At 46.9% G+C, this 24,744-nt stretch overlaps 3 protein-coding genes across 3 annotated transcripts in view; all 3 read left to right on the forward strand.

The window, feature by feature from the left end:
• Positions 1 to 70: 70 nt before the first annotated feature.
• On the forward strand, positions 71 to 6,573 carry perp (p53 apoptosis effector related to pmp22). Its single transcript, XM_037465978.2, has 3 exons — positions 71 to 584; positions 3,000 to 3,140; positions 4,969 to 6,573. Exons 1-3 carry the CDS (start codon positions 380 to 382, stop codon positions 5,178 to 5,180), a joined length of 558 nt encoding a protein of 185 aa, XP_037321875.1. The 5' UTR covers positions 71 to 379; the 3' UTR covers positions 5,181 to 6,573.
• A 3,873-nt stretch (positions 6,574 to 10,446) lies between these two features.
• On the forward strand, positions 10,447 to 19,672 carry tnfaip3 (tumor necrosis factor, alpha-induced protein 3). Its single transcript, XM_037466389.2, has 9 exons — positions 10,447 to 10,760; positions 12,267 to 12,693; positions 16,124 to 16,314; positions 16,585 to 16,726; positions 17,013 to 17,183; positions 17,277 to 17,457; positions 17,701 to 18,698; positions 18,818 to 19,035; positions 19,147 to 19,672. The coding sequence occupies exons 2-9, from the start codon at positions 12,387 to 12,389 to the stop codon at positions 19,468 to 19,470; spliced, it is 2,532 nt and encodes an 843-aa protein (XP_037322286.2). The 5' UTR covers positions 10,447 to 10,760; positions 12,267 to 12,386; the 3' UTR covers positions 19,471 to 19,672.
• A 4,233-nt stretch (positions 19,673 to 23,905) lies between these two features.
• The window catches only part of sdccag8 (SHH signaling and ciliogenesis regulator sdccag8), a 34,650-nt gene continuing 33,811 nt past the window's right edge, over positions 23,906 to 24,744 (forward strand). The window contains exon 1 of the mRNA XM_037465098.2: positions 23,906 to 24,208. Coding sequence (XP_037320995.2) covers positions 24,142 to 24,208 — 67 coding nt within the window. The 5' untranslated portion in view covers positions 23,906 to 24,141. The remainder of the gene's footprint in view (positions 24,209 to 24,744) is intronic.

Here is a 24,744-nt window from a genome sequence, read left to right on the forward strand (position 1 = left end):
CCCCCCCTCCCCCGCCTCCCCCTCCCAACAACAACAACAACAACAACTAAAACCTACAAATTGTTACTAGTGGTCAGGAATCAGGATAACCGTTGGAGTGTGTGTGTGTTTTTCCCGTTGGTGTAATGTGACACCGTGAATGGGGCCGGGCCTCAGTCGGCTCCCGAAACAGGTTGCATGACACACACTCGGGTGGGGCTTCTCTCTTCTTTTTCCTATTGTAATCTGCTGGGCTGTCCACGCCACACCTTCCCACCGACGCCGTGTATCGCGCTCAGAGACGCGCGGGGCTCTACATAACCGGACCGACCGCACACACGCGCGCACACACGGCTCCTTTCCTCCCTCGCTTCCCGAAGGCACTCCACGATCGTCGGTCATGTTTCGCTGTGGAATCGCGTACCCCCGGTGCAGGTGGATCGTGCCCCTGCTGCTGCTCTTCGCCATTATTTTCGACATCATCGCCATCGCGGCCACGTCGGGCTGGATCGAGGACGAGGAAGGCAAATCCCACTACAGCAGCATGTGGGAACAGTGCCGCGGCATTAATGGCAACTGGGACTGCAAGACGCTCATGGAATACCGTAAGTGTCCGGGAGGAAATAGGGGTGAGAGGGGGGGGGGGGTTGACATGATCTGGTTATGTGTATGTGTCGCTGGGGTGTTACATTCAACATTTACTTCTTGTAAGTTGAAGGACTCGACCTCTGGGTACAACCCAAACTCCCAGCGCAGGGGGGGGGGTTTAAACACTCAATCCGGCCGCTGGAGTGAACTTTGGCCTAAACTGCGATTCACTGGCCTGTTTTGTATCACTAACAGCTTGGTCAAATACAGGAGGGGTGTGGGGTGGGGGGGCATTCAAGTCCTGTGAATTCACCCCTACGGGCGTTTTGTTGACGTGTCTCTTTTTAAAGTGTAGCCCAGTATGCGTCTCAAGGCCTCTACAAACAATTGTTCCCAGCCTGAAAGCTCCTAGAAACCCTTTTAAAGAAGCCCATTTAGAAAGAGGTTACCCCCCCCCTCCCCTCGCCCTCCCCCCCTTCTCCCCACATTGTGAGGGAACTGCCAGGAAGTGCAGCACATTTTCTTCTGCAAGGATCATGAAACTGTGGCAGCGCATTTCCAAACGGAACGACCAGAATCCAGGAAGCCTTTCTGTCGCTGCGTCTGTGCTTTGACTTTTGTTTATCGAGTAGCCATAAAGTGGAGCTCTTACCCTGCTGCTACCTCGCTGGCACGTAACGCACACTGTACTACAGCAATACGACATCGTTATGGAGTCTGGATAAGAGCACAGGTGAAACTGTAGTCAACGATGCCTGTGGCAGATTCACCATATCTGAGATAGTCTTGAACCTAATCTCCTGAAAAAGCAGGGGAGGAGAAGAATTCCAGAGGTCTGTTTGTCAGGCGTGTTAACACAGATATGGATGTTGCATAGACAAAGTGTTAATGAGATTTTCCTCAGAGGTCACACAAAGGAGGCATGAAATTACTGACACTCTGGAAGTGTGTTGAACAATAACCGTAGTACACGCAGTGTGTTCTCTCCTCCTCCTCAGGTTGTATTTGTGTTATTCCACCCGCGCACTCAACAACAAAGACGTTACTGTGGCTCCTATCAGACTCTGTGGGTTAGAAAACCTCCCAACAGGCCCGTGGATTATTATCTCAGTACTTTTTCCCTTTGCCTTCTGGTCTCATTTGAAGTTTCAGTTACTTTCAGCTGCCGCTCAGCGGGGCGAAAATGGTTAAACAGGAGCCAGACAACCTCAGGCTAAAACTGAGGAAAAGCAACATGGCGGCGATATTTGCGTCCGTCCGAACACACGCCCCGTATTTAGGCAGACGCCTTATCTTTCCTGGGAACTACTCGAGAAAATATGTTGCCGTGAGTCTGCGATGGAAAAAAAAAAGAAATAATGGAGCTTAGATAATTACTTGTTAAAATGAGTCATTGCCAGAGGGGAGGGCGCTGTGACGAAATATACCAATCAAAAGCAATACATGCTTTACTGGAACATCCAACCTTTTCATTGGAAGTTTAATTAAATGCAATTCCAGTCTGTGTATTTGAGCCATTAACAGCCTCTCCATTCAAATCTCAATTATCTTAAAGATACTCGGTTTATAAACTTTAGGTAATTTAAAGGCTATCGGGTAAGCTCACTGTCCTAATGCCCCTCCAAAAAAAAAAAACTCCCCAGATGTGGAACAAACACGTTTGTAAAGGATGAGGAAACATTTTCACCGTTTGTGTTATTAAATGCAGAAACAGAATCGCTCGTTGACAGTGTGTTATGTACGAGGGCAACAAGTAGAGCTCCGTCCTGTCCTTGTTTACTCCACCAATGTTCCATGTGAACCTGAGCCCAAAAACATAAAACCACACAATGCTGCAATGCTAAGATTATTATGCCCATTGTGGGTTTTACTTTTGGAGATGGTGTGTGCACAACATCACATTCTATCAATTATGAGGGTTGTTTTTTTTTTGTGCGCGGCTTTGCTCGAGTTTACTATAAATGACTATTTTGTTGATTCCTAACGTGCAGAATCCTAAAGTATATTTGGGATTGCACAACAGCCCTCGGTAGCTTTTACTTCCTGCATCTACGGCGAGTAGAAGTGCAACCAGTCGAACTAGTCTGCTGTGTGTGTGTGTGTGTGTGTGTGTCTGTGTGTGCGTGCCGTGAGAGAAATACCTCATGCCGAGGCAGGTTGGGAACGACCTGACCACATGCGGCTGTGAATAATTCAGGGTGTTGGCCGATCCAGTGACGGCGCATTGGGTGTAACTGGCTGTTGGCAGAATGCACACAGTGGGATTTGGCTGTAGTTTCATCACATTAAAAAAAAACAAAAAAAAAACAATGTCTGTTTGCGAAGATAAACATGACGTAATACTCGTTACATGTCTCCACTCGTTGAAAGCGTGTTCCTCTGTTCCGTTTGCGTGTAACTGACCGGCTCCCTTGTTTGCGTTGCCCCCTCAGCTTGGGCCCAGGCCGTGGCCGCTCTGATGATCATCGGCCTCCTCATCCTCATCGTCGCCTTCATCATCGCCTGCGTGGGGCTGTGCTGCTCGCTCAACTTGACTCTCATGCCGCTCATCGGAGTGATGTGCATCATCGTCGGTAAGATCCTCGCGCATCGCAAACGTCACACGCGTCACCGCTCAAGCGTTTCTCCTTCCGCTTCTTTTTTTTCTGAGTCTGAGACATTTCCCAGCACATCTCTGTCGAGCGATTTGAAACGGGGCTTTTTGCGTGATTCAACCTGAGTTTTACAGATCTGGGGATTTGAATCCACGAATTGTTTCATCTACAAAATCATCCTGTACATTTTAGTTCACTTAGAACTTCTTCGGTCGAGAACAGCTGTCCTTACCACTCAAAGATCGACGCTTAAAGTAGATGAACGGATATTGAAATTGGAGCTGATATCTGATCCTCCAAGAACATGTTAATGCTTGCAAGTCATTTAACTGCATTAGAACAAGTGTCACAAATCTGAACTTATTATGTATATTACATATATCCTATATTCTATGTTATTATGATGGGTATATACTGTATATCTCAAGTCTAAAATAGACGTAGGATTTGAATAATTATAATCAATTATTTGAATCACTAAATATCTTATTTAAAGAATCGGTTGACAAGCATTTTTAAACTTTCTCTACTAAAAATGTAATACTTACATGTGGTAATTGTACCGAAAAAGGAATGAGCTTTGATAGCATTCGAGTGTGAAGTGAGAATCGCTTACGATTATCTTTACTTATAATTTTGTGATTTTCTGAACCGTAATATTGAAATTAAAATAATAATAAATCCGGGACGGACTGAGGGGGGGGGGGGGGGGTTTGAGACTTCAAGGCGAGGCCTAGAGATGAAAATTAAGAGAATGTGTCACAACAGAGGAGAGAAAGAGCAAGCTAGATGACTCCACGTTAAGCTTTCTCTAGAAACCTCAATCCCAAAGAAAAGAGATAAACTCTCCTACGTGTGAAGCTCTGACGTTGAAAGGAAGGAGTGTAAGACGCGCAGGGAGTGGAGGAAACAGCAGAAAGTGAGTAAGCCGCAGAAGGAGGGGAGGGTGTGATCAGGGGAACAGGTGTCAGACTGTTGTGATGCAAACTGCTTCTCGGAGACCAGGGAAACATAATTCACCAGAACCGTGACGTCAGTTCTTAACGTGCCGCGGCAAGCTCAGACCAAGTTTGGCACTTTGCTCCAAACAGGTGGAGCAAAAAGACTCTTCAGTCGATCCCTGAAGAAGAAAAGATAGATGACAGAGCCATTGAATAGGGACCGCAATTATTGGATCAGGTCAATGTGCACGTATTGATTCCATCCAATGGTCAATTTGTGCACCATTCATCCAAATCTAAATGAAGACACATTTGTATCTTTGATGCATTTGATGTGATACATCATTAATAAAAAACATCAATATAGCGTAAGTTCAGCATTATATTTATGAAGTGATGGTTATGGCATTTCAATACATAAAAATGTGTTTTCCAGGAAGTGAAAGAAGGATATGTTTTTTTTTTTTAGTACTCTACTCCAATTTTGACTTTCACAAACCCATGAATGCTTCACTTCACATTTTAAGCACTGGGCTACCTCTCTCCAGCGTCTTTCCACCGCTGCGTCTCTGGTGCCATTGACCCGATCTGGATGCAAAGAAAAGCAGCGGAAGTTTCGCATTCAAATTTTCGATGAATCGAGCGTTGAGATAAAAGTACCACACCTGACTCCCTGCCCGTCCTGTCTTCCCTTGAGGGCGCAAAGAGCAGCTGCTTCACGCTCTTCTCTCGATTGACTCACTTCAATGCCACAGACGCCGTTCCCTTGATGTAAACTCTTGCACCAAGAGGGAGCCCTCGGTGTCTGCTGCTCTCTAAAGGCCGCACGGCTGATCCTTCTCCCCCTTTTCCTTCCGCTTCGACAGTGGTGCTCCAGATCATCGCCCTCATCATCTACCCCGTCAAATTCAACGAGGGGCTCTTCGAGGGCCACTACTACTACACCTGGGCCTACGGCTTCGGCTGGGGGGCCACCATCCTCTGCATCGGCTGCGCCGTCCTCTTCTGCTGCCTGCCCCGCTACGAGGATGAGCTGAGCGGCCTGGCCAAGACCAAGTACCTCTACCCCTCGGCTTGAAACGCCACACCTGCAGGCCCGACCTGCCCCGGACCCGCCCCGCCCCCCACGCTGCCCAGTGAACATTTCTACACGTTTCACTTTAGAGCAGCGACAGCTCGGTTGAGTTCAGTTAGATTTGGTTCGGCGGTGGAAAGCCTCTCGAGTCCGGAGCGGGTGGGGGGTGGGTGGGGGGGTGGGTGGGTTTACTGGAAGTCGACTGCAATTGGATGTCACAACTGCTTTAATATACAAAGTTCTATTTTAGATGAAGTCTTCATTATAGAAAAAAAAAAAAACTTCTTTTTCCATTCTGCATTTAAGTGCGACATCTTTTATCTGTTCTTTATCTGTAGTAATTCTCAATGCAATATCACCCAAGTGCACTTAACCTAAGGGAATTTCTCATATGTAAAGCATCAATCTTATTTTCAAACTACCTTGGTAGAAGACGAAAACTTGCACAGGATAGAAAAGGAATATTAATCATAGTTTGATTTCCTCCCATGTGTTATGATTTAGGTTTTATCAGTTCATCAGTGTTCCTTTTATTCTGTTTGTGGCCGTGCTTACAGCAAGAAGCAAGCAAACGTTCGGAGTTAAATATTTGCGTGTATTAAGGCAGTCTAACATCTATGTTTTCCCGTTTTTTATGATTTCTGATGTGTTTTATATTCTTAGTTATTACTAAAGGGGTTTAACTGAGGGAGATTGCTTTGCTGTTGCTGTTTCCGGTTCTGAGCCCTGCTAATAGTAATAATAATAATAGACTCCATGAATGTGGACTTTGTCAACCGCACTCTAAACTGGAACCAAATTCAAATTTTAAAAAACGTCAAATGCCTGAGTCTGATCTCAGATCGGATCTTTTGTTGCCTCACAGGGAGACTGCGTTCAGAGAGGAGACTGAACAGACAGGTTTTCTCGTAGGTTTTGCTGTTGCCCTTTTGGCTTCCTGCTGGTTTTGTGACGCACTGGGAATAAAGTATTCAATCCCCAGACACGCTGTGTGTGTGTGTGTGTGTGTGTGTGTGAACCCGGTGCCTCAGCCTCTTTGGTGGTGTGTTTTTGAATGTCCCATCAAAACGGACACACGTTTAATCCCTGTCAACAGTTACGTTTCTTTCCATTCCAGGACCTAATAGGCGTCCAAACCAGACAGTTCCTGCAGCAAATTCCTGCATAAATGACGAACCAAATTGAATCAATTGTTTGTTTGTTAAATAACTGCGCTTTTACTTACGGGGGGCACGGGCTTTAGTCATTGAATGGATATATCATGTACTAAAGAAAATGTTTTGTTAACATTCAGCCACTTCTTCAAATCACCCGGCTGGTTTCTCTGCTGTAGTATGAATTGATTATTTTTGGTAGTCTTATGTATTTTTACGCAATAAAAAGTTTCTTTTTTGAAGCGGTTGCACTTTCTGACTCCTTTCACACAGCTGTGGTGTCATAATGTTTATATTACACACCCTGGGGCCGGGAAATAAGAAGATCATCTTTTTCAAGAACCAATGTAAATAACCAGTATATAAACACCCTAAATGTACTGAGGTTTCCAAACTGATCCAGATACACACGTTTCAGTTGTTTGTGGACTTTGTCAGACGGGATGAAAAAAAACAGTGCAAACGATCTTCCTGTGTGAATGTTTGAACGCCATATCGCGTTGTCAACACAAACACAGGTTTACAGAAGAGCAAAGTCGATAGAACAACACCCAGATGTGAGTCATGAACTATACGACACACACACACACACAGAGACACACCCTGGGGCCGGGCCTGTGTGGGACCGGCCCTTTGTTCAGCATGCCTTGACAGCTCCAGCTTTCATGTGAAAGTGCTCGGAGAGAGAAGAGATGCTGGAAATGCAGGGAGGGGGAGGGGAAAAAGGACACGAGGGTGAGAAAAGGACACGAGGGTGAGAAAGTGTGAGGGAGTGGAGCATCGGCAGCAGGAGAAAGTAGACAACACACTGGGAGGGAGTTTATAGGTATTAAAGTTAATGGAGTTCTTTGGTTCCTCATTTGATTTAAAGTCAGAAAAATGATGCTGCACTTTTCTCTTTTAATAAATGTTCAGGCATGTATTAACTACAGGACTTTAATATGTATGTCTCTATTACAGGCTGTCAACAAACACTAAAGACAAGAGAGATCATGAAAATGTTTCACAAAACCCCCGAAAATAGGGAGCTTTTCATTACATTTCACCAGCAATCTACAGGACCACTATAGATTTTGATATGAAATTAATGTCACTGTTCCATTACATGTAGAAGTGCTGTGTTTATCAGTGAAATTAACTTAATCCCATCCAGGATCATTAAGTTATTTTGTTTCACAGTAGTAGTACTGTTTCAGCTGGTTGAGGTAGTGTTACATTTCATGGGGAACTTCTGCCACACCACTTCATAGATATTTTAATAGTCTTTGGATGACACATTAACGTGTCACAGAGTGACTAAAAGTAATAAATCTAATTCACAATGCATTGTCCGCCCGGTCAAAGGCATTTTTGTAAACGTGTATCAACGTGAGGCAGTTTTTCAAAATAAAATATACAAATGCGTAGCATGTTTATAGTTCCCAAATGGTGAACTTCAGCTTCCCAATTTCACATTTGCCAACATTTTTGGAGAAAGAGGGTATGCTATTTCCCAATCATTCAATTACATTCGGTGCATAGACGCTTTAATACAATAATGTTCTGTCATGGCGTCTTATTGTGAAGAGAGAAAGAGATCCTGGTAGCACTTTGCTCTTACGTTGTACTTTCTATCTGTGTGTGTTTCTGTGTGTGTGCCACTGGAGGTCAGGCTGCATCAGTAAACCAGCTTCCCTTGCATCTTCCACCTGTCCAACCTACATTGTTTCCCCTCTCTTGAGTTAACTTGAACTTTAACAGGTATCTCTGGAGTAGGACTCCCCCCAGAAAACACATATAAGACAGTGAAACAATGCAAAGTCAATGTCAGCCTTTACTCTGACACTAAGTGATTTTCACCGAGGGTTGGTTTCCATCCGCCCCCGGGGGTGTTTTCCACTGAGAAGAACAGCCAGAAGAACATCCAGATGTTCTCCTCAGGGTTCTCCCCGCTGTTCCGCCACCTCATAACAGAACAGGGCCTCGAGGCTTTTGAGGCTCCGAGGGATCGACCTGGGTTCAGAAGTCCCTCTTAGGGACTCGCCACACTGTCAGAACACGAGAGACTTTTGACTCTGGTGGACGCACATAGGTATGTAGGTATGTATTATAAAGCCTATAGATTAAAGTAAAGTACCTGGATTACTAGTAGACGGCAAACATGGCCAACGGGTTTGTGACTGTCAGAAACCCACAACTCCAGTTGGCCGCTGTGCCATTTGAAGAAGACGAGGGTGGGTAAATGGCAACATATGATGCCTGTGTAATAAATAAAATATTTAAGGCTTGTAACGACATGTTTATGTTCACTTTGTCTTAACAACGGAAATACTGGGAAGTAAAGATAAAGACAAAGGTCCAGCACTGGATTAAAGCACAAGTACATATCTGTTGTAATGGCAGTAATAAAAGTATCAGTAATTCAAGGGTTGTAACCCGCTTATTGTTTCAACAAAGAATGATAAGAGTCAAACAGCATCGACCAAACTGAGGAAAGGCCTGTTTCTGTGCTCTCTGAACATTAGATGCTTAAGTCAAGGCCTTCAAAGCAAGAATATAATAAGTATTCTGATCCTGTACCTTTGTGTAATAATACCAATCATAATCTCATGCATTGAAAGTGTTACATACAAAAGTAGATGCATGTGTAAAAAGTAACTAAAGTATCAAAAATAAAAAAAACATGGCTGCAGGTAGCGTCACACTGATATATTTTGTGAACACTTTAATGTTGATGATGTGTCATTGTGTTAGTGGATGGTTAATGACTTTATCAAGATATAAGAAATATGATTACGGTTTTCTGTGTTAAATGTGGAGCGCAAAGTACAATCCCTGCTTTCCAAATCATGTACTGTTCTTTTTCACTTCTTGGAGCCGCCCTTACAAAGTATGTGCTGTTGCAATCCTTTGGGCCAAACTACTTCATCAATGACCTTTGACCCTCATATATCCGCTCCGTAGAGATTTGTCCATAAGAAAAAACAGAATTGCATAAAAGTAGAACTTCCTGTTATTTTTGCTATACTGCGTTTGACAAACTATGTATTAGTATACATTAAATATTTGTATTTGAATCTTTTCAGTACTTATACTAAAATATAAGGTTCCTGACCTGCTTGTGTTGTCTGTAGATCTGCTATAGGACATTTACCGTACGTATTGATACTTGCAAGGAAACTCTTAGTTCTTAAGAGATGTTGTATCTGACCATCCCATGTAAATTGATGATTTGGAACAACAAAGCGGTCCAATTTCCTGTTCCGCAGGTTTCCGTGAACTGAAGACTATGGCGTTTGGATTTCATTGCTTCCACAACCAGTTCTTACAGACCCTGTAACTCTCAAACCTGTAAAACATTTGGAGATATGATTCATGCCTGTTGTATTTTGAACTGATTCATCATATAGCTCATATATATTCATTGAGTCATGGACATTTTTGGAATCTGTACAGGTGACATTGCACTTGCTGATGTGCTAAATGTGAGCTCATGGAGCAAGATAGTTAAAAGTTTAAAGGCTCCCGTGTCAAACATCTGGAATTCAGGTTTGCTTTGTTCATTGTAGGATAAATAAAGGCTATACTTTTTATGTAAAATGTTGAAATCTCCTCGGTGATGAGTTACAAAAAAATAGATTCATATGTATACTCTTGGCCTAAACATGTTTAGCAACTGCATTGTGTCTTATTAGACGTCACTGGGACACTTGAATGTGCAGGGCAAAATACAAAATAAATTGGATATTTAACTTGTGAATGTGAGAGAGCACCCCCCGCCCTTCCTATATCTGCCTATGAAGTGTCCTTGAGCAGGACATCAATTCCTTCAATGCAACAGGAAGTTCATTCAAAATGATTTTCACACGGTGAGAACAGTACCCACGCCATCCTTAGTCAAACATTACTTAAGGTCCAGCTATTAGTGAGCGATATTTTTTTACTCATTTGCAGAGGCGGGTCTCGTCGCAGGCTTATGTTTTTTTTTCTGAGGCTGCCTCATGAAATAGAAAATGACGCGACCTGTCTGTCTCCCTCAGTGACGCTCCTTTGTGCACAGTAGGTGGGATATGCTTTTCAGCATTGAGTCAGACAGAGAGAGAGCCCCCTGGCGGCGGAGCGCTGCAACCAGGTTGAGAGCGAGCGAGAGAGAGAGAGAGAGAGAGAGAGAGAGAGGAAAATGGGTGGACGGAAAGTCCCCGTGTGGAAATCCCCTTGACTTGTGCCTTTTCAAAAAAAAAAAAAAAACCCACAACTATCATTAGCAGACTGTGTACTCCTTTGAAAGGCTCCACGAGCTGCCACGGCTCCAAAATAGATCTGATACTGAAGGAAAGAGAAGGTTGAATGGCGCCGACGACCGCAGCGGTGAGGCTGAGTGAAGGGGCTCGGAGAGGACCAGCCTGAGCATCCGGGAGGGCTTTGTTATTACCCCCGACACATTACACAGGTAAGACACCCGTCCTCCCCTCCCCGTGTGGACAGCATTTCCTCACCTAAAACGCCGAGGGGGAGAGGGAGCGACTCGGAAGGGAAGGCTACATCACGTTCGGGCCTCGAGTAACGTTGTGGCCGTGTTTCTGGGAACATGGAGGAAGCGTGAAGCCTGCTCGCGACGGTGGCTTTGACAGCCATTGTTTACAAAGACGTCACCCTCGAGTGGATAACGGAGCGTCCACACGGGGCCACGATGTGGCGTCGGCGCCGCGACACTGTAGCGCGAAAGAGCCGCCACGTTCGACGCGGTCGGGGGCTACATTGTTTCAAAAGGTAGTTGTCATTGGAATTACGTAAGCCCTTTAACGTCAGCGAAGTCTTCTGTTGTTGTGTTGTGTAGTGTATAGCCGAGGCTCCTAACCCGCAGCGTCCACCGCTGTCTTGTCTTGTCCACCCCCCCCTGCTCCCCCCCGGGAAAAAAAAGTATTCCAGCGGCCAATGACCGTTGTCAACACGGACCCTGACACCCAGGTTATGCGTGTTTCCCGGCCCCTGTCGTGGGACCGACTGTGGCCCCTTTAGCACGGCCTAGTGTGTCGTTGCACCTGCTGCTGCTCGGGTAGTTGAAGGTGCTCACGTGTTGTGCTTGTTAACTTTAACAGTGTCTCCCCATCTCCCCCCCCCCCCACCTCGACTGCTGGCTTCTTCACAAACGCTTTGTTTTAAAATGAAGGAAGTTAAAACACCCCAGGCCTCCTTGCTGACCATCACTTTTCTACTTCCTGGACTGAAACATGTGCTAATATACTATTCCTTTACATCAAGGGTTCAACCTCATCCTTCCAAAACTGACCTAAACCAGTATGCTAAGCTAACTTTATGCAACATGCTTGTTCAGCTGCTTCTCTTAAGACCACATTAAACAGGGATGTATCGATCTTTGTGAACTTTAGTTGAGAAAGGTTCATCTTCCTCCTACTTTGTCATTGATTACAGTATCAGTACTGAAACCTGGGCATCATAATGACACATTTATCAAACATTTTTTAACAAGTCCCACTCCTACGCTGTTTTAAATAGACTCAGTGCAAACCTAATTCTGAAAAAGGTGTTTACGTGGGAGGGGGTCGTGGGGGCAGATGGTGTGACCTGGGGGGCCCCTGGGTGGCCTTCAGTTCAAGTATGGAAAACAGCAGTTTATTGTTGGAGGGCTTTGTTGGGTTGCCCCTGTTAGGGGAAACTGAAAAACCTTTTGAGGGGGGGGGAGGAGAATTAAAAGAACAAATAAGAACACAAAGGGGTTCTCTGTGCGTGTTTATTCCATTTGGCCCACCAGAATCTCCCGTGAAAAAGCCCCAAACAGCTTTCACGGTGAGGTGTTTGGGTGGTTTCCCTGAACCCACAGTAAATGAAGTAGTGCCTTAAGTCATAATTAATAAGGAAGGGGAATCTCCTCTGAAAACATCCCACCAGTATGTTTTCTTTACTAATAACCTACCCCCCCCTTCTCTCCATTCAGTTTCCACGTTGCTGGGTCAGCGGTGGCTGGTGCCTCCTCCTCCTCCTCCTCCTCCTCCTCCTCTCCTCTTCCTGGTTCCTCTTCCTCCCCTCCTTCCGTCCACCTGGCCACTCATCCGCCATGTCGCAGGGTCAGAACTTCCTCCCCAAATTCCTGTTTGTCTCCAACCTGCTGAAGGCGGTGAAGATCCGCCAGCGAGTGCCCAACGACGTGGTCAAGCCGGCTGCCAGCAGCGGCCTAATGCACCACCTGCGGGGTATGCACCGGTACACGCTGGAGATGATCGCCATGAACCACTTCCCGCAGGCCTTCAGGGAGGTGGTGCAGGCCGCCATCCTGGACCGAGCCATGCAGGCCTCCCTGGAGCAGGAGAAGAAGCTCAACTGGTGTCGGGAAGTGAAGAAGATGGTGCCCTTGCGTACAAATGGTAAGACACGTTTGCTGATGTCCTCCGCTCAATCGGGATTTTTTTGTGATTTTCTTACCTAACTTTTTTTTTTCATGAGCAGTCGCAATGCTCACCGCTCAGGGCGGATGATTTTGTTTTTTTTGCCCTTTGTTTCATTTTCAGTGATCGAGGAGGTGCGTGTTGTTGAGTCAGGCCTTTTTGATATGCAAATTCTGAGATGTCATTACTCACAAGCAGGGTTACTGTAAATGAGAACAATAGAGGGACCCAGTTCCACTCCCACATACACTCATACAGCAGCCCCTCTTGCGTGTGAGTTCACTCAGCCATTGGTAAGTCAGGTTTTCTGTTACGTGGATGTTGTAACGCAGGAACATCCCATGGCAGGCAAACATTCAGACCCTGCTTATGTCTGATCGTAGTTCGTTACTGGGAAATTCTCTGGCGTCACTCGCTGAATTTTGATTTACTCACGATGATGTTTCAGACCCCACTATTTCCACTGATTTTCATTTACAATCTTAGGGGTACGTCCCCTCTTTTTCTGCGTAGGTGTGTGTGTGTCAGGAGAGTAAATGTCAGTGGATCTTAAAACATCTCAAATGTGTTGTTTCTGTCGCTGTCTTTGAGACTTTCATCTGTGTGTCACGACTCACCTGGACCTTGTCAAACCAAAGCTGACCTCTTGCTGTCTCTTTATCTATATTTCAGTAACTTAATCAGACTTGTGGGGTTTTGAAACTACAGCCATTGCATTCACAAAAGAAGAGGGAAGCAGAAATCAAGCATGTTTGCCTTAAACATGTGAGTTTCCAGAGGAAATAGGTTATTTTATTTCTCATTGGAAGCAATTAACACTTTGTAGTGAGGATTTCCTGTTTTGAATGCATCTCAGAATTAACTTCAAACAGTTACTGGATGAATGGGGAACTTGCTAGGCGTTGTGTGCGTTAATAGTAGCAGTAAGTTAGTAATGAGTAAAGGAGTTACTGTAACTGTCGTCAATACATGGTTCCTCTTCAGAAAGACCCCTGACTCTTCTGACTCCTGCTGCCAGTAACCTGGATGGAAAGTCCTGGCTTGTGAAGATGATGTCATAGAGATGAGACAGAATTGAAAAGCTATCTAACTGAAGGACCCAGGCGTGACTTTGAGCTGAAGACGCACACGCACACACACACACACACACACACACACACACACACAGAGAAGCCTGACGGACTGCTGCTGAGTCACTGGAGCTCAGCACAGAGACCCACATACGGAGAGAGAGAGAGAAAGAGAGAGTACGTGAGAGAGCATAAGTCTGTCAGTGGACATCCAGCCAGGGAAGGCCTCATTAATCAATCTCCTCAGAGATAACACTGTAATAAGATCAGTCTCCACATCGTCTGCCACCGAAATGGACCCGTTTGCTACCAGGCTTTCGATCATCACAAGACCTACATTTATTCCCAGTCTGAAAGAAATACAACTGACCATTATAAGACCCAAACAGCCTCGTAAAACGTTAATTCCCTGGCACCCTTTATTGAAATTCAGTGGGCTTCCTGTCTGAATGTCTAGGATTCGCCCGAGGGTTTTTTCCCCAGACAGCATCCCATGTCTGTCATGTGTCCTCAACGCGCAGGATTTGTTCCGCGACAACACAGTGAGTCTACACGCTGTGAGAGCATAGAGGACACACAATGCTCTGCCTTATGAGTACAGACTACTTTGGTGGGTGTGTTGTTCACAGTGTTTGATAAGAACCACGAGAGGTCACCTCTCCAGTTCTTATCATAGCAGAAGCAAAACTTGTCTTGGCCGTGCCCTCGATCGCTTGGTTTAGTCTCACGGGGATGGTGGGCGATGTGTGCGACACACACCTAAGTCCGCATTGGAAAGCACCACATTGCTGTCACCTGCACAACAATGAGATGAGGATTAAGTCCGGTCGTACATTAGTGTGTTTTCAGGGAAGTGCGCAAGCTTGCCACAGAGGAAGTGTCTATATTTAGACTGATGTGACCAGCAGTCTTTAATCTTTAGTCATCAGTCGTCATGCAGCTCCATTAAGGGTTAAATGTGTGTTCTTGCGGCAGGAAGAGCTGATTATATAGACCCACAGGCCGTGTTTGGGCCTTTGGTTCATCTCTTTCGTGGATGATACTGTTTCTCACGAGAGGGTTGAGAAAGAAGCAAGAAGGCAAAATGCAACCACGGCTCGCACGTCTGAAATAGAGGTGAAGGGTTTTTGTTTTTTTTTCTCGCCCAAAGTACAGCGGGATCTTCTCTCGGGTTGAATAAAAACGCAACCACATCTCATACTCCAGTCATCTCGCGATACAGATAACGTAGTTACGAGGTATGTGATCCAGTTTTTGTAAGACACGACCCGGCTGAACTTATTTTTGACATTTTGGGTTCCGGGCTGTGATGGAAATAACTTTTCTCGCACAGAAACTCGCTATTTGGTGCAACAGTGTCATGCGAAGAAAGGTGTGTAGTCAGTGCGAGGTAAACATCGCAGAACAGATCGTAAAAGTCGGGTGAACGTTCACATCGCGTCGCCTTTGTACGCCTTTGTGCACGTGAGCGCACGTGCTAACCCAGCACTCATTAATCACCGCCTTCATTGGGCGATGATCACCAGTTCAAAAGATAACATTCCACCCTGTCCGAGCCGCTCCCCCCCCCCCCCCCCCCCCCGTGGAAAGTCCAGGACCAGCTGAGAGGCATATTGATGAGTTGGGATCATAGGAAGTGAGCGTGCACACAAACACCAGGCAAAAGTTAGACCAGGGAAATTCCTGTGTATTGTGTGGCAACAGGGTTCCTAGGAGCCGCGCACATTGACAAACACCAGCGCTCCTGTTTCACAATGAAAAAAAGACCCAGCATTCGCCATAGGACACGGAATAAAATCCCAGAGTTTTAGCTGTTCACACTTTTAAGAAACACTTATTTCCCCCAACGGTTCGTAGATTACGGAGGATCAAGTTTTCTATGAATTGTCAAAAAAAAGTTTAGGTCAGATTAAAGTACTGAAGGAGATGCATTTTTTTGTTTGTCCTAAAATGTATTTTATGCATTCTGATGTCTCTCAGGCCAGCGGGGTAAAAGCACAACTTTTTTTCTGTCACGCTTGTCTAGCTTCAGTCATGCGATCTTCAGATATAATAGTCTAGTTACCAGATAGTGTGACAACTGACCCGACGGCCTGGAATTCCCCAGACTTTTGTTACGCTCGTGTGTGTTTTTGTGCGTGCGTGCGAGCGAGTGCACGTGCATGCACTATTCTCTTGTGTAATCGGTGTACGCTTTGCACTCTGCAAACGCGTGTGCAAAAGTCCCTGCACAATCGCGTTCGATCGCCTTTTTTCCGTGCACTAAATCAACCCACCTCGGCCCTTACGTTGTGTGTGTGTGTGCTTGTCTGCCTGTGTGTGTGTGTGTGTGTCACTAGGAGATGGGAACTGCTTGCTGCACGCGACCTCTCAGTACATGCTGGGCGTCCAGGACACGGACCTGGTGCTTCGGAAAGCCCTCCATGGCGTTTTGAAAGAGACGGACACCGGCGTGTTCAGAGCTCGCTTCCAGGCGGAGCTGCTCCGGTCCCAGGAGTTCACTCAGACCGGACTCCGGTACACCACGATGGTATGAACATTAGATCAGGTCTACGTCAAAAGTCTTCTCCACTGCTGTGCTTTAGCATCCGTGCAAGGAAGCCCGGGCTGAAGCTTACAGCCAATGAGCTGCTCAGAGTGAAACATTCCACTGTCTTGTATGCACTGTAGCATAATACATGATTATGAGCACACACACCCTTCTTATTTTCCTACCCATACAATATTTTATGGCATGACTTTGTGTGAGCACTATCTTATCTATCTATTTTTGAATGTGTGTGTGTGTGTGCTCTCCTAGAATTGGGAGGAAGAGTGGGAGAAGATTGTGAAGATGGCGTCTCCGGCCTCCAGTAGCAACGGCCTCCAGTTTGACTCTCTGGAGGACATTCACATCTTTGTCCTTTCCAACATTCTCCGCCGTCCCATCATTGTCATCGCAGGTACCGACCTTTTTTTTTCTTCTTCTATCATCTCAAAGTTTGCCAGCCATCAAAACACTGCTGGTCTCGTTTCAACATGTCTTTCAGTCATAAAGAAGGTGAGGGTATCTCCTTCCACACGCCTCAACGTTTTGCTCGCAGTGTTTGATTTCACTGTATTACTTACCAGAGAGGATGTAGTTGGTATTGTTTTGTACTGAGGTTAAATGAGCAGAAACGTGTTCATTCTTTACTTGTTCTAATCTTTCAACGAGTACTAACCCTTCAATCACTGTTCTTTCAACAGACCAGGTGGTCAGGAGTATGAAATCTGGCTCCTCCATCTCTCCTCTGAATGTGGGTGGGATTTATCTGCCGCTGCACTGGCCGCCCACAGAGTGCTACAAATACCCAATAGTGCTCGGCTACGACTCCCAACACTTTGCACCGCTCATCACCATCAAAGACAGCGGCCCGGGTAGGAAACGAGAAGGTCTTCTGGAGCCTGATCACAAGTTGCTCTTGTTTTTTTTTTATTTTTTCATCTGACATCTCGGTCTGAATTTCCCAGAGATCCGAGCAGTATCGCTGATCAACCCAGGACGGGGGGGCTTCGAGGAGCTGAAGGTTCACTTCCTGATGGAGAAAGAACAGCAGCAGAAGGAGCGGCTTCTTAAAGAGTACCTGCTGCTGATAGAGATCCCCGTCATTGGCTTAGGCTACGACACCACACGGATCATCAACGCCGCACGGTACTAAAATATTATGAACCCTGTCCTCACGAATAGACCAAACGGAGGAGGAAAAGGTTACAGATTGACATCCAAGTCACTGACTGTTAAATGCTGTTCACACACAGATTCACGGCATTATAACATAACTGGTTTAACCTCATCAGCAAACTGATGGCATGGACAACTTTATGAACTTAAGTTCAACTGTAAAAGTATAAGGGCGTTTCATTTAAGATCTGCGTTGTATGTGTCTGTCCCCAGGCTGGATGAGGGCAACCTCCCCGAGGACATGAACCTGATGGAGGACTACCTGCAGCTTGTCAATCACGAGTACCAGCGCTGGCAGGAGGACAAGGAGCAGGCGTGGGCCGCCCAGCCGCAGCGCCCGCCTCCCTTCTCCGTCTCCCAGCTGTCCCTCATCGAGATCCGCTGCGCCACACCGCGATGCACCTTCTACGTGTCGGTGGACACGCAGCCTCACTGCCACGAATGCTTTGAGAAGCGACAGGCCACCACCGGCGGTGGAATGAGGATAGAAGGGGTCGTGCAGACCAAGGGAGGAGGGGTGCAAGGTGGGGTCGGAGTGATCGGGGGGTCGGAGATCGAGGTGAGCTCCAGAGGAGCTCGGGGCAGCAGCCCCCCGTCCTCCGCGTCCGGGAGAGGGGTGGTGATATCCAGCCCCCGCTCGGCCCCACCCACCGCCCCCAGCCTCAGCCTGTACAGCGAGACCCACGCCATGAAGTGCAAGACACCCGGCTGCCTCTTCACCCTCAGCGTGGAGCATGATGGACTTTGCGATCGCTGCTTCAACTCCCGGCAGAACCACGGACCCCCTGGAGCCGGCACGGCTGCCCCGGGACCCCCGGGCCCCAACGGGGGGCCTACGGTCCCACACCCGGCCCAGGGCACCGGCTGGACCCAGTGGGGGAGCCGTGAGACGGAGACAGAGCGCTGCAGCATGTGCAGACAGGAGGCGTTCAGGATATTCAATGGCCTTTGCCCACCGTGCATGCAGGGGCAGCAGCCTCCAGAGAGGGGAGAGCCGCAGCAGAACAACCCCAGGACCGAGGCCTCGTCTTCAGCTTGGACACAGGCCAGGGACACGGAGAGGCCGTGCCTCACCCTAACCCCGGGGCACACCTCGGCCTGGCAAGCCCCCCTGGCCCGGCCTTGTAAACGATCCGGCTGCCAGTTCTTTGGGACGCCGGAGAAGTTGGGTTTCTGCACTATTTGCTACGTAGACTATCAGACCAACCACCGTAAGTCCTGAGACTTCCATCATGTTACAGGGCTTCGACGTGTTTTGCGTCACAGGAATTGCCAAAAAAAATAAGAAATCATGTGGGAAATTGCTTACGTTGGTTACTGTCTGTTCCAGACCTGACCCCTCCCCCGCCCCCTCCCCCTGCCACGGTCCAGAGCCGGCATGGCGGGGAGGCGGGCTTCCAGAACGCCTCCCGGTGTCGAGGGCCTGGGTGCGGTGCAGTTGGCAAGGCCATGCTGGAGGGCTACTGCGACAAGTGCTACGTCAAAGAGCAAAGCACGCGGCTCAACCAGGCGGCCCATCGCACACCGCACTCCCCTCCTCCGGTCATGGTAGGTGTCCGCCGCATCTCAAGGCCTAATAACTGATGACCTTTTATTTCGCCAAATTGACCTTTCTCCTCCTCTTTTTTTTCCTCCTCCCCTTCTTGTTTTTTTATAAAGCGCGACCGAGCAGCCAAACCCAGATCTTCACAGCAATCCCAGACGCAGACGCAGACCCAAACCCAAACCCAGACGCAGACGCAGACTCAGACTCAGACCCAGTGCCGGCGGAGCGGCTGCAGTAACGTCTCCCCGGGCTGCACAGACCTCTGCCCCGAGTGCCACACGCGCGGCCAGGGCAGAGAGGCGGGCAGGCGGGCGCAGGCGCCCAAGGAGAAGTCCAAGCAGCGGTGCAGGACGCAGGGCTGCGACCACTACGCCAACCAAGAGAAACAGGGCTACTGCAACGAGTGCGACCACTTCAAACAGATTTACCGCGGCTGAGCGAGACGCTTAAAGCGCTGCCCTGCTGTCGGCCGCTTTGTGCACCTCTGATACTAACTAACCAACCAACTAACTAACTAGTGACTTACTAGTAACCTTATGGCCTGAAAATCAAACACCCCCGCCCTCCTCCCCCCCCCCCAACCCTGTGTAGAATGTGAAGAGCGAGAGAGAGTGTGTGGATGTGGTAGTGCAGGTGGGGGGGGGGGGGGGGGGGAGGACTGTGGTGAATGTGCGTGTGTTTTTTTTCCGCAGTAGACATGGCCTCCAAAATACCTCTTTGTGCAATTATTATCATCTGACGTGCCGCGGGCACTTCCACGGTGAGAGGTTTCGGCTACATGTCAGAGCAACTGACTTAACTCTCGTGTACAATATGTATTTAGAGGTACGTGGTGAATCGTGCCGGACAAAATGATTGTATGTTGACATGACGAGAAGCATCTTTGACATTGCTTTCTAGACCACAGCCAAGGATTTATACCCGCCGTCTGTCTGTCTTAACACCTCCGTGTATCCGTGTATATGTCTGTCGAGCTCTCGCCCCTTAGAAGAATGAGGGGTGCGCTAGTGGAGGGAAGCCCGGCGGCAACTCTGTGGAGGTGGTGGGCGGGAGTGAGCCAACCTGGGCCAAAGCGAAGCAAAAATGAACGAGCTTAATTCTCCAAAAAATAAAAAAAACAACCATTTACGTCCTCCAAACAAAGACAAATGCTTGCCGAGAAGAGGCTCCCGCAGTCAATGTTGTAAAAGGGTCGAGGCTTCATTTTCTTCCACGTGTCACTTCGAAAGCAGTTATTATATTTTGAAGCGAGTTAAACTGGAAGTTGTTACCCATTTGTTATATGAAGTGATTGAGATTGTTGATACGGAAAGCGAGAACAGACCTTTTGTCTGTACAGTGCGAGACGGACAGGGCAGGCCCCTGCTAGTTTTGGTGCTACTTGTACAGAATTTAAAGCTTCTCGGAGAATCACGGGAGGGACGGGACTCATTCATTCTCTCACTATTCCTCCTGACCTCCCTCTTATTCCCCCCCCCCTCCTTCCTCTGAAACAAATCTGTTGCCTTGGACGTTGTTTTGCTGTTTACTGACCACTTAAAGCACCTACACACGCGCACACAGACGTAGTAGCTCCAGTCAGGAAGGGGATTGCCAACGATAAAGAGAACTGAGAACGCGTTGCCGTGGTGATTGAACAACGTACACAAACATTTGCACACATCGTGCACATGCAAACGAAGCTCTGTGGGATGCGTGCGGGCCCCACCCCGGCCCGAGGTGGCATGTAGGCGAAACCGATGGAGGAATGCATTCCTCTCTGCGCCCCCCCCCCCCCACGCCCCCCCTCCCCCTCCACTGGATGACAGTTTCAAAACGACGAGCAATCCCATCGCCTGCTTCGGCAAATCTTGTTCATCTGAATGTGTTTCGTGCTGCTGCTACAACAGCACGGTATTGGGGCTGATCCTCGATATTTTTTGCCTTTAAGTAGTGATTGAGATTTTATGGACCAGAGGAGCCTGTTCAGTAATCCTGGATCGGTGCTCCCACCTATAAAATGCTTTTGTGAATATGGATCTTGGTCCATATCGTAGGACCTTCCAACCCGATGCCTCATCTCCACAAAGAACACACACACACACACACACACACACACACACACACAGAACGCACGCATGTGTGCGTCTGGAATACGCAAAACTGACATTCCTGTTTGTTTTCTTTCTTCTTTTTTTTTTTCTTTAGGGATTTTTTTTTAATGTATTTTGATATACTTGGTTTTGTTTCTGCCAAACAAAAAAAAAATACACGTGCCATCAACCGCCAAAACAGTTGTTGTTACCTCCTTAAAAATGACCTGCCTGTACCACTCTAAGCTAACTAGAGTACCACAAATAGACATCTCCAACCCTGTGTAACCGCAAAATAAACCTTATCAAGCTCTACGTGGAAAATCCCCAAATACGTGCCATCTTTTTTTTTTTTTTATTTGAGTGGCGATTTATTGGAAATATGAAGAAATGTTTCTCTCCGGAGAGAATCGCCCTCGTAAAGCGTAAAGCATTCATCCAACAGCCCCAAATGTGATATCCACTGGACCCGCCGTGGGGCAGATGTCCATCTGTGGCTCCGGTTATGACAGCAGAGTCAGAGACAGGCTCTCGGTCCGCCTTCTCATCCAACTGTACCCCAAGCTGTCGGGGCCCCCACGGCCCGTAGGTAGATCTCCGTGTGCTTTAATCACCTCTAAGCAAACCTTAATCAACGGAAGGCCAATTTGTGGTCGGCTGATCCTGACCCCTGACCCCCCCTCCCCCTTACTGTATGGTTTTCGGGGCGCCGACTTGAGTTCGACTGGGGAGGGAGGTCACATAAGTTGCACATGTCTAAGCTGCTGAGGCATTTAAGGGATGGTACTCCGACTCGCTGCGGGACATTCCAACAGTAGGAAGAGCAACCGCTTGGAAACAGAAGGTGTGACAAAACATGCAAGTTTTCTCTGTGTGACCTTTCGACAATAGCGTATTGTATGAAAAAAAAAAAGCCTGGTTTTATTTGTTATGTATTTATTCATATCAAGATATCTGTATTGTGTGATTCAATAATTATTTATATGTCGTCCTGAAATGAATTATTTTTCATAAGAAATCTGAAATCCGTCTGGTGTGTTTATTTTCTTTCTAGTGTGTGTGTGTGTGTGTGTCCTTTTGATATTTCAACATTTCTCCACTGTGTTCCAGTTGCAGGAACACATACGGGCATCAGTTCAGATGAGGAGGCTTTTCCTGGGTGCTATTCAGTTCTTTCCAGGCCTGTGCTAGGCCCGCCATGCTATAGTAAAGAAGTGTACCCCTCCCCAGACAAGACACAGCGGGGTCATGTGTTAGTATCATACATGGCGTGGGCTTTCTCCACCCGCAATCATATTGGAGGGGAGGGGAGGGGGGGGCACAGGCGCTGCGGTTTCCTGGAAACACCCCGGCACGCAGACACTAGCGTTGTGTCACCGTTCCTTTGGCGCTGTTTCACTTGGCGTGCGAGCTCTTCGCTCAACGCGGTGGTTGCGTTCCCACGCAACAAAAAAAAAAATAGCTGCGCGAAGCAGACACGACGGTTACAAGATAAGAACTCGAATCCGATGGAAGTGCACCCCCACATTGTATTGTCAGAGATCTGTGCTCGAATAAACGATGATGGAGTCAACGAGTAGCGTCTGTTTAAAGGACAGGTGCAGAGCCTGGGGGGGGGGGACGGACAATCTGTGGGAAAATCTGTGATTTGAACTTAAGACGTCAAAACTCTGAAGAACGACTTTGTTTGTTCTCTAAACTGTAAGGTTTGCCGGAGTTTGGACCTCATGCTATTATTATTTCCTCATATTAAGCGTTGAAATCAAAGGTGCCCGTCCCTTCAGCCTTTAAGGATTAAGGGTTGGCGTTCATACCCTTCACACACAATTGCTGAAGTAGTGATGCTGAAATGTGAGAAATGAGCATCCACTGTTATAACAGAGCTCCCACGCCAAACAAACTGTGCTTTGTGTTTGTGCCATCCGAGAGAATGCGAGTAATAAAGGCCTTGAATCTAGATTGTGACAAAAGGCCTGGAACACATTTAAACATTGGACATAATTGTATTCAACAAAAGTAATCGTTTAAAAAACACTACCAGAGAGTGAACATGCAGCTTTTGGAGCCCGTGCAGGGGCAAAAAGAGACTTGACTAAACACACAAAAGTACACAACACTTGAACCAGCTCGTTTTAAACCATTTGACCCATAAGATGATGCAATAAAAAAAAGAGATTGAATGCCAATCTTGTTTACAACACAAAAATAATTTTTTTTCTTAAAATAAATTAACCCCAAAAATCAGACACACTGCCTCGTCTGTGGAAAAATGAATTGTCGCAACAATCGAAAGTACATTCGAGTCTGATTCGACAGGAAGATATCTGTTATTGTGCAATAGGAAGCGGTTGTATCCATGGTTACCTTTGTCTGACCCTTTTGTGAGCGATAAGATACACTTTTCCACTGAACAATATTACACACAAACACACACACACACGCTATAACTTTGCCATTTGAAACTCCCCCAATATGTCAGTTATGCCTTTGCCGAATCCAGGGGGGAAATACACAGCAATCGGTTAACTACACAAGTTTACTTGTTGCATACAAATACTTTAGGGTATTTGTATGCAACTTGATCCCCTTGTTAATGTTTTTAGACATCTACACATTAAACACGATTCATCCCTCTTTCAACATGTTTTAAAAAACTGTTTTAACACGGAGTGGTTTGTATTACAGTGAGTAATAAACCGTATCCACCACAGGGTGGCGCTGGGTGTGACAATTTTAATTGTGACTTCAGACAATGACTACGACTCCCGGCATGCACCACTGAGTTTACGGAAGTGGCAGCCGTTAGCAGAGGGCTGTTTCATTTAGGCGCTCACTGTGAACGCTCCAAGTGCGGATTTTAGAAGGGACATAAGAACACTCATCACGGTGCAAGCAGGTCATCAAAACAAACGTCCCCTTCGTCAACGGTTGGCACGGACGAGATACAACTTGTTTGTTGTTATTTGCAGCACACAACGGTTAGCATGTGTAGTCAACGCTAGCAATAAAGTGTGATTTAACACCAGTTATACATCAATGAAACCGTTTGACTCAGACGAGGAGGAGGCGGAGCAGCTGGGGGCTTACCAAAAGGAGCTGAGACGTAAGTGGACCGCTGAATTGGAAGCTAAGTGTGCTAACAGCTAACTATAGAGTCTCTAAAGCTGTCATTAAACTGTACGTTTACGAAGCATTCGGGCTGGGTGTAAAAACGTCTCAACAAAATACTCGAATTAATGCCGCGGAGTTATCTTCACGTCTTTACGTCACAGCACTGAGAGGCTTGGGTGGACAGAGTCGTGTCACTGCCACCTGTTGTCGGTTCCGTGTCCAAACCGGCAATCGAGCATCTCGAAAGAAATGAATTGGCTTGTCTAATAGACAACTTTTCATGCTCAGATTATAATCAAAAATGATTGACAGCATGGCACAACAATTGCCAGGACACGAAGGTGGAACATTAAAATGATGTCGGTTTTCTAATTAGAGCCAGCTGTCCCCGTAACCCGTGTTACAGTGTGGAATCAGCTGACCCACGCAGCCAGCATGATTTAATGCCGATACCAATGCATCCACCAACTGCGTGTTTGCATAATCGTCATCACGAAAAATAGTTCATAATGTGATGTGATAGTGATT

This window comes from Pungitius pungitius, chromosome 13, assembly GCF_949316345.1.
Source record: "Pungitius pungitius chromosome 13, fPunPun2.1, whole genome shotgun sequence".
Lineage (NCBI taxonomy): Eukaryota > Metazoa > Chordata > Actinopteri > Perciformes > Gasterosteidae > Pungitius > Pungitius pungitius.

What these genes read in the sequence shown, in the direction of transcription:
- perp (XM_037465978.2), top strand. Translation starts at nt 380, where the DNA reads ATGTTTCGCTGTGGAATCGCGTACCCCCGGTGCAGGTGGATCGTGCCC. An exon ending in CAAGACGCTCATGGAATACC is followed by an intron (nt 585 to 2,999) that starts GTAAGTGTCCGG and finishes TTGCCCCCTCAG; the next exon opens with CTTGGGCCCAGGCCGTGGCC. An exon ending in AGTGATGTGCATCATCGTCG is followed by an intron (nt 3,141 to 4,968) that starts GTAAGATCCTCG and finishes CCGCTTCGACAG; the next exon opens with TGGTGCTCCAGATCATCGCC.
- tnfaip3 (XM_037466389.2), top strand. Translation starts at nt 12,387, where the DNA reads ATGTCGCAGGGTCAGAACTTCCTCCCCAAATTCCTGTTTGTCTCCAAC. An exon ending in CGGATCATCAACGCCGCACG is followed by an intron (nt 17,458 to 17,700) that starts GTACTAAAATAT and finishes GTCTGTCCCCAG; the next exon opens with GCTGGATGAGGGCAACCTCC. An exon ending in AGACTATCAGACCAACCACC is followed by an intron (nt 18,699 to 18,817) that starts GTAAGTCCTGAG and finishes TGTCTGTTCCAG; the next exon opens with ACCTGACCCCTCCCCCGCCC.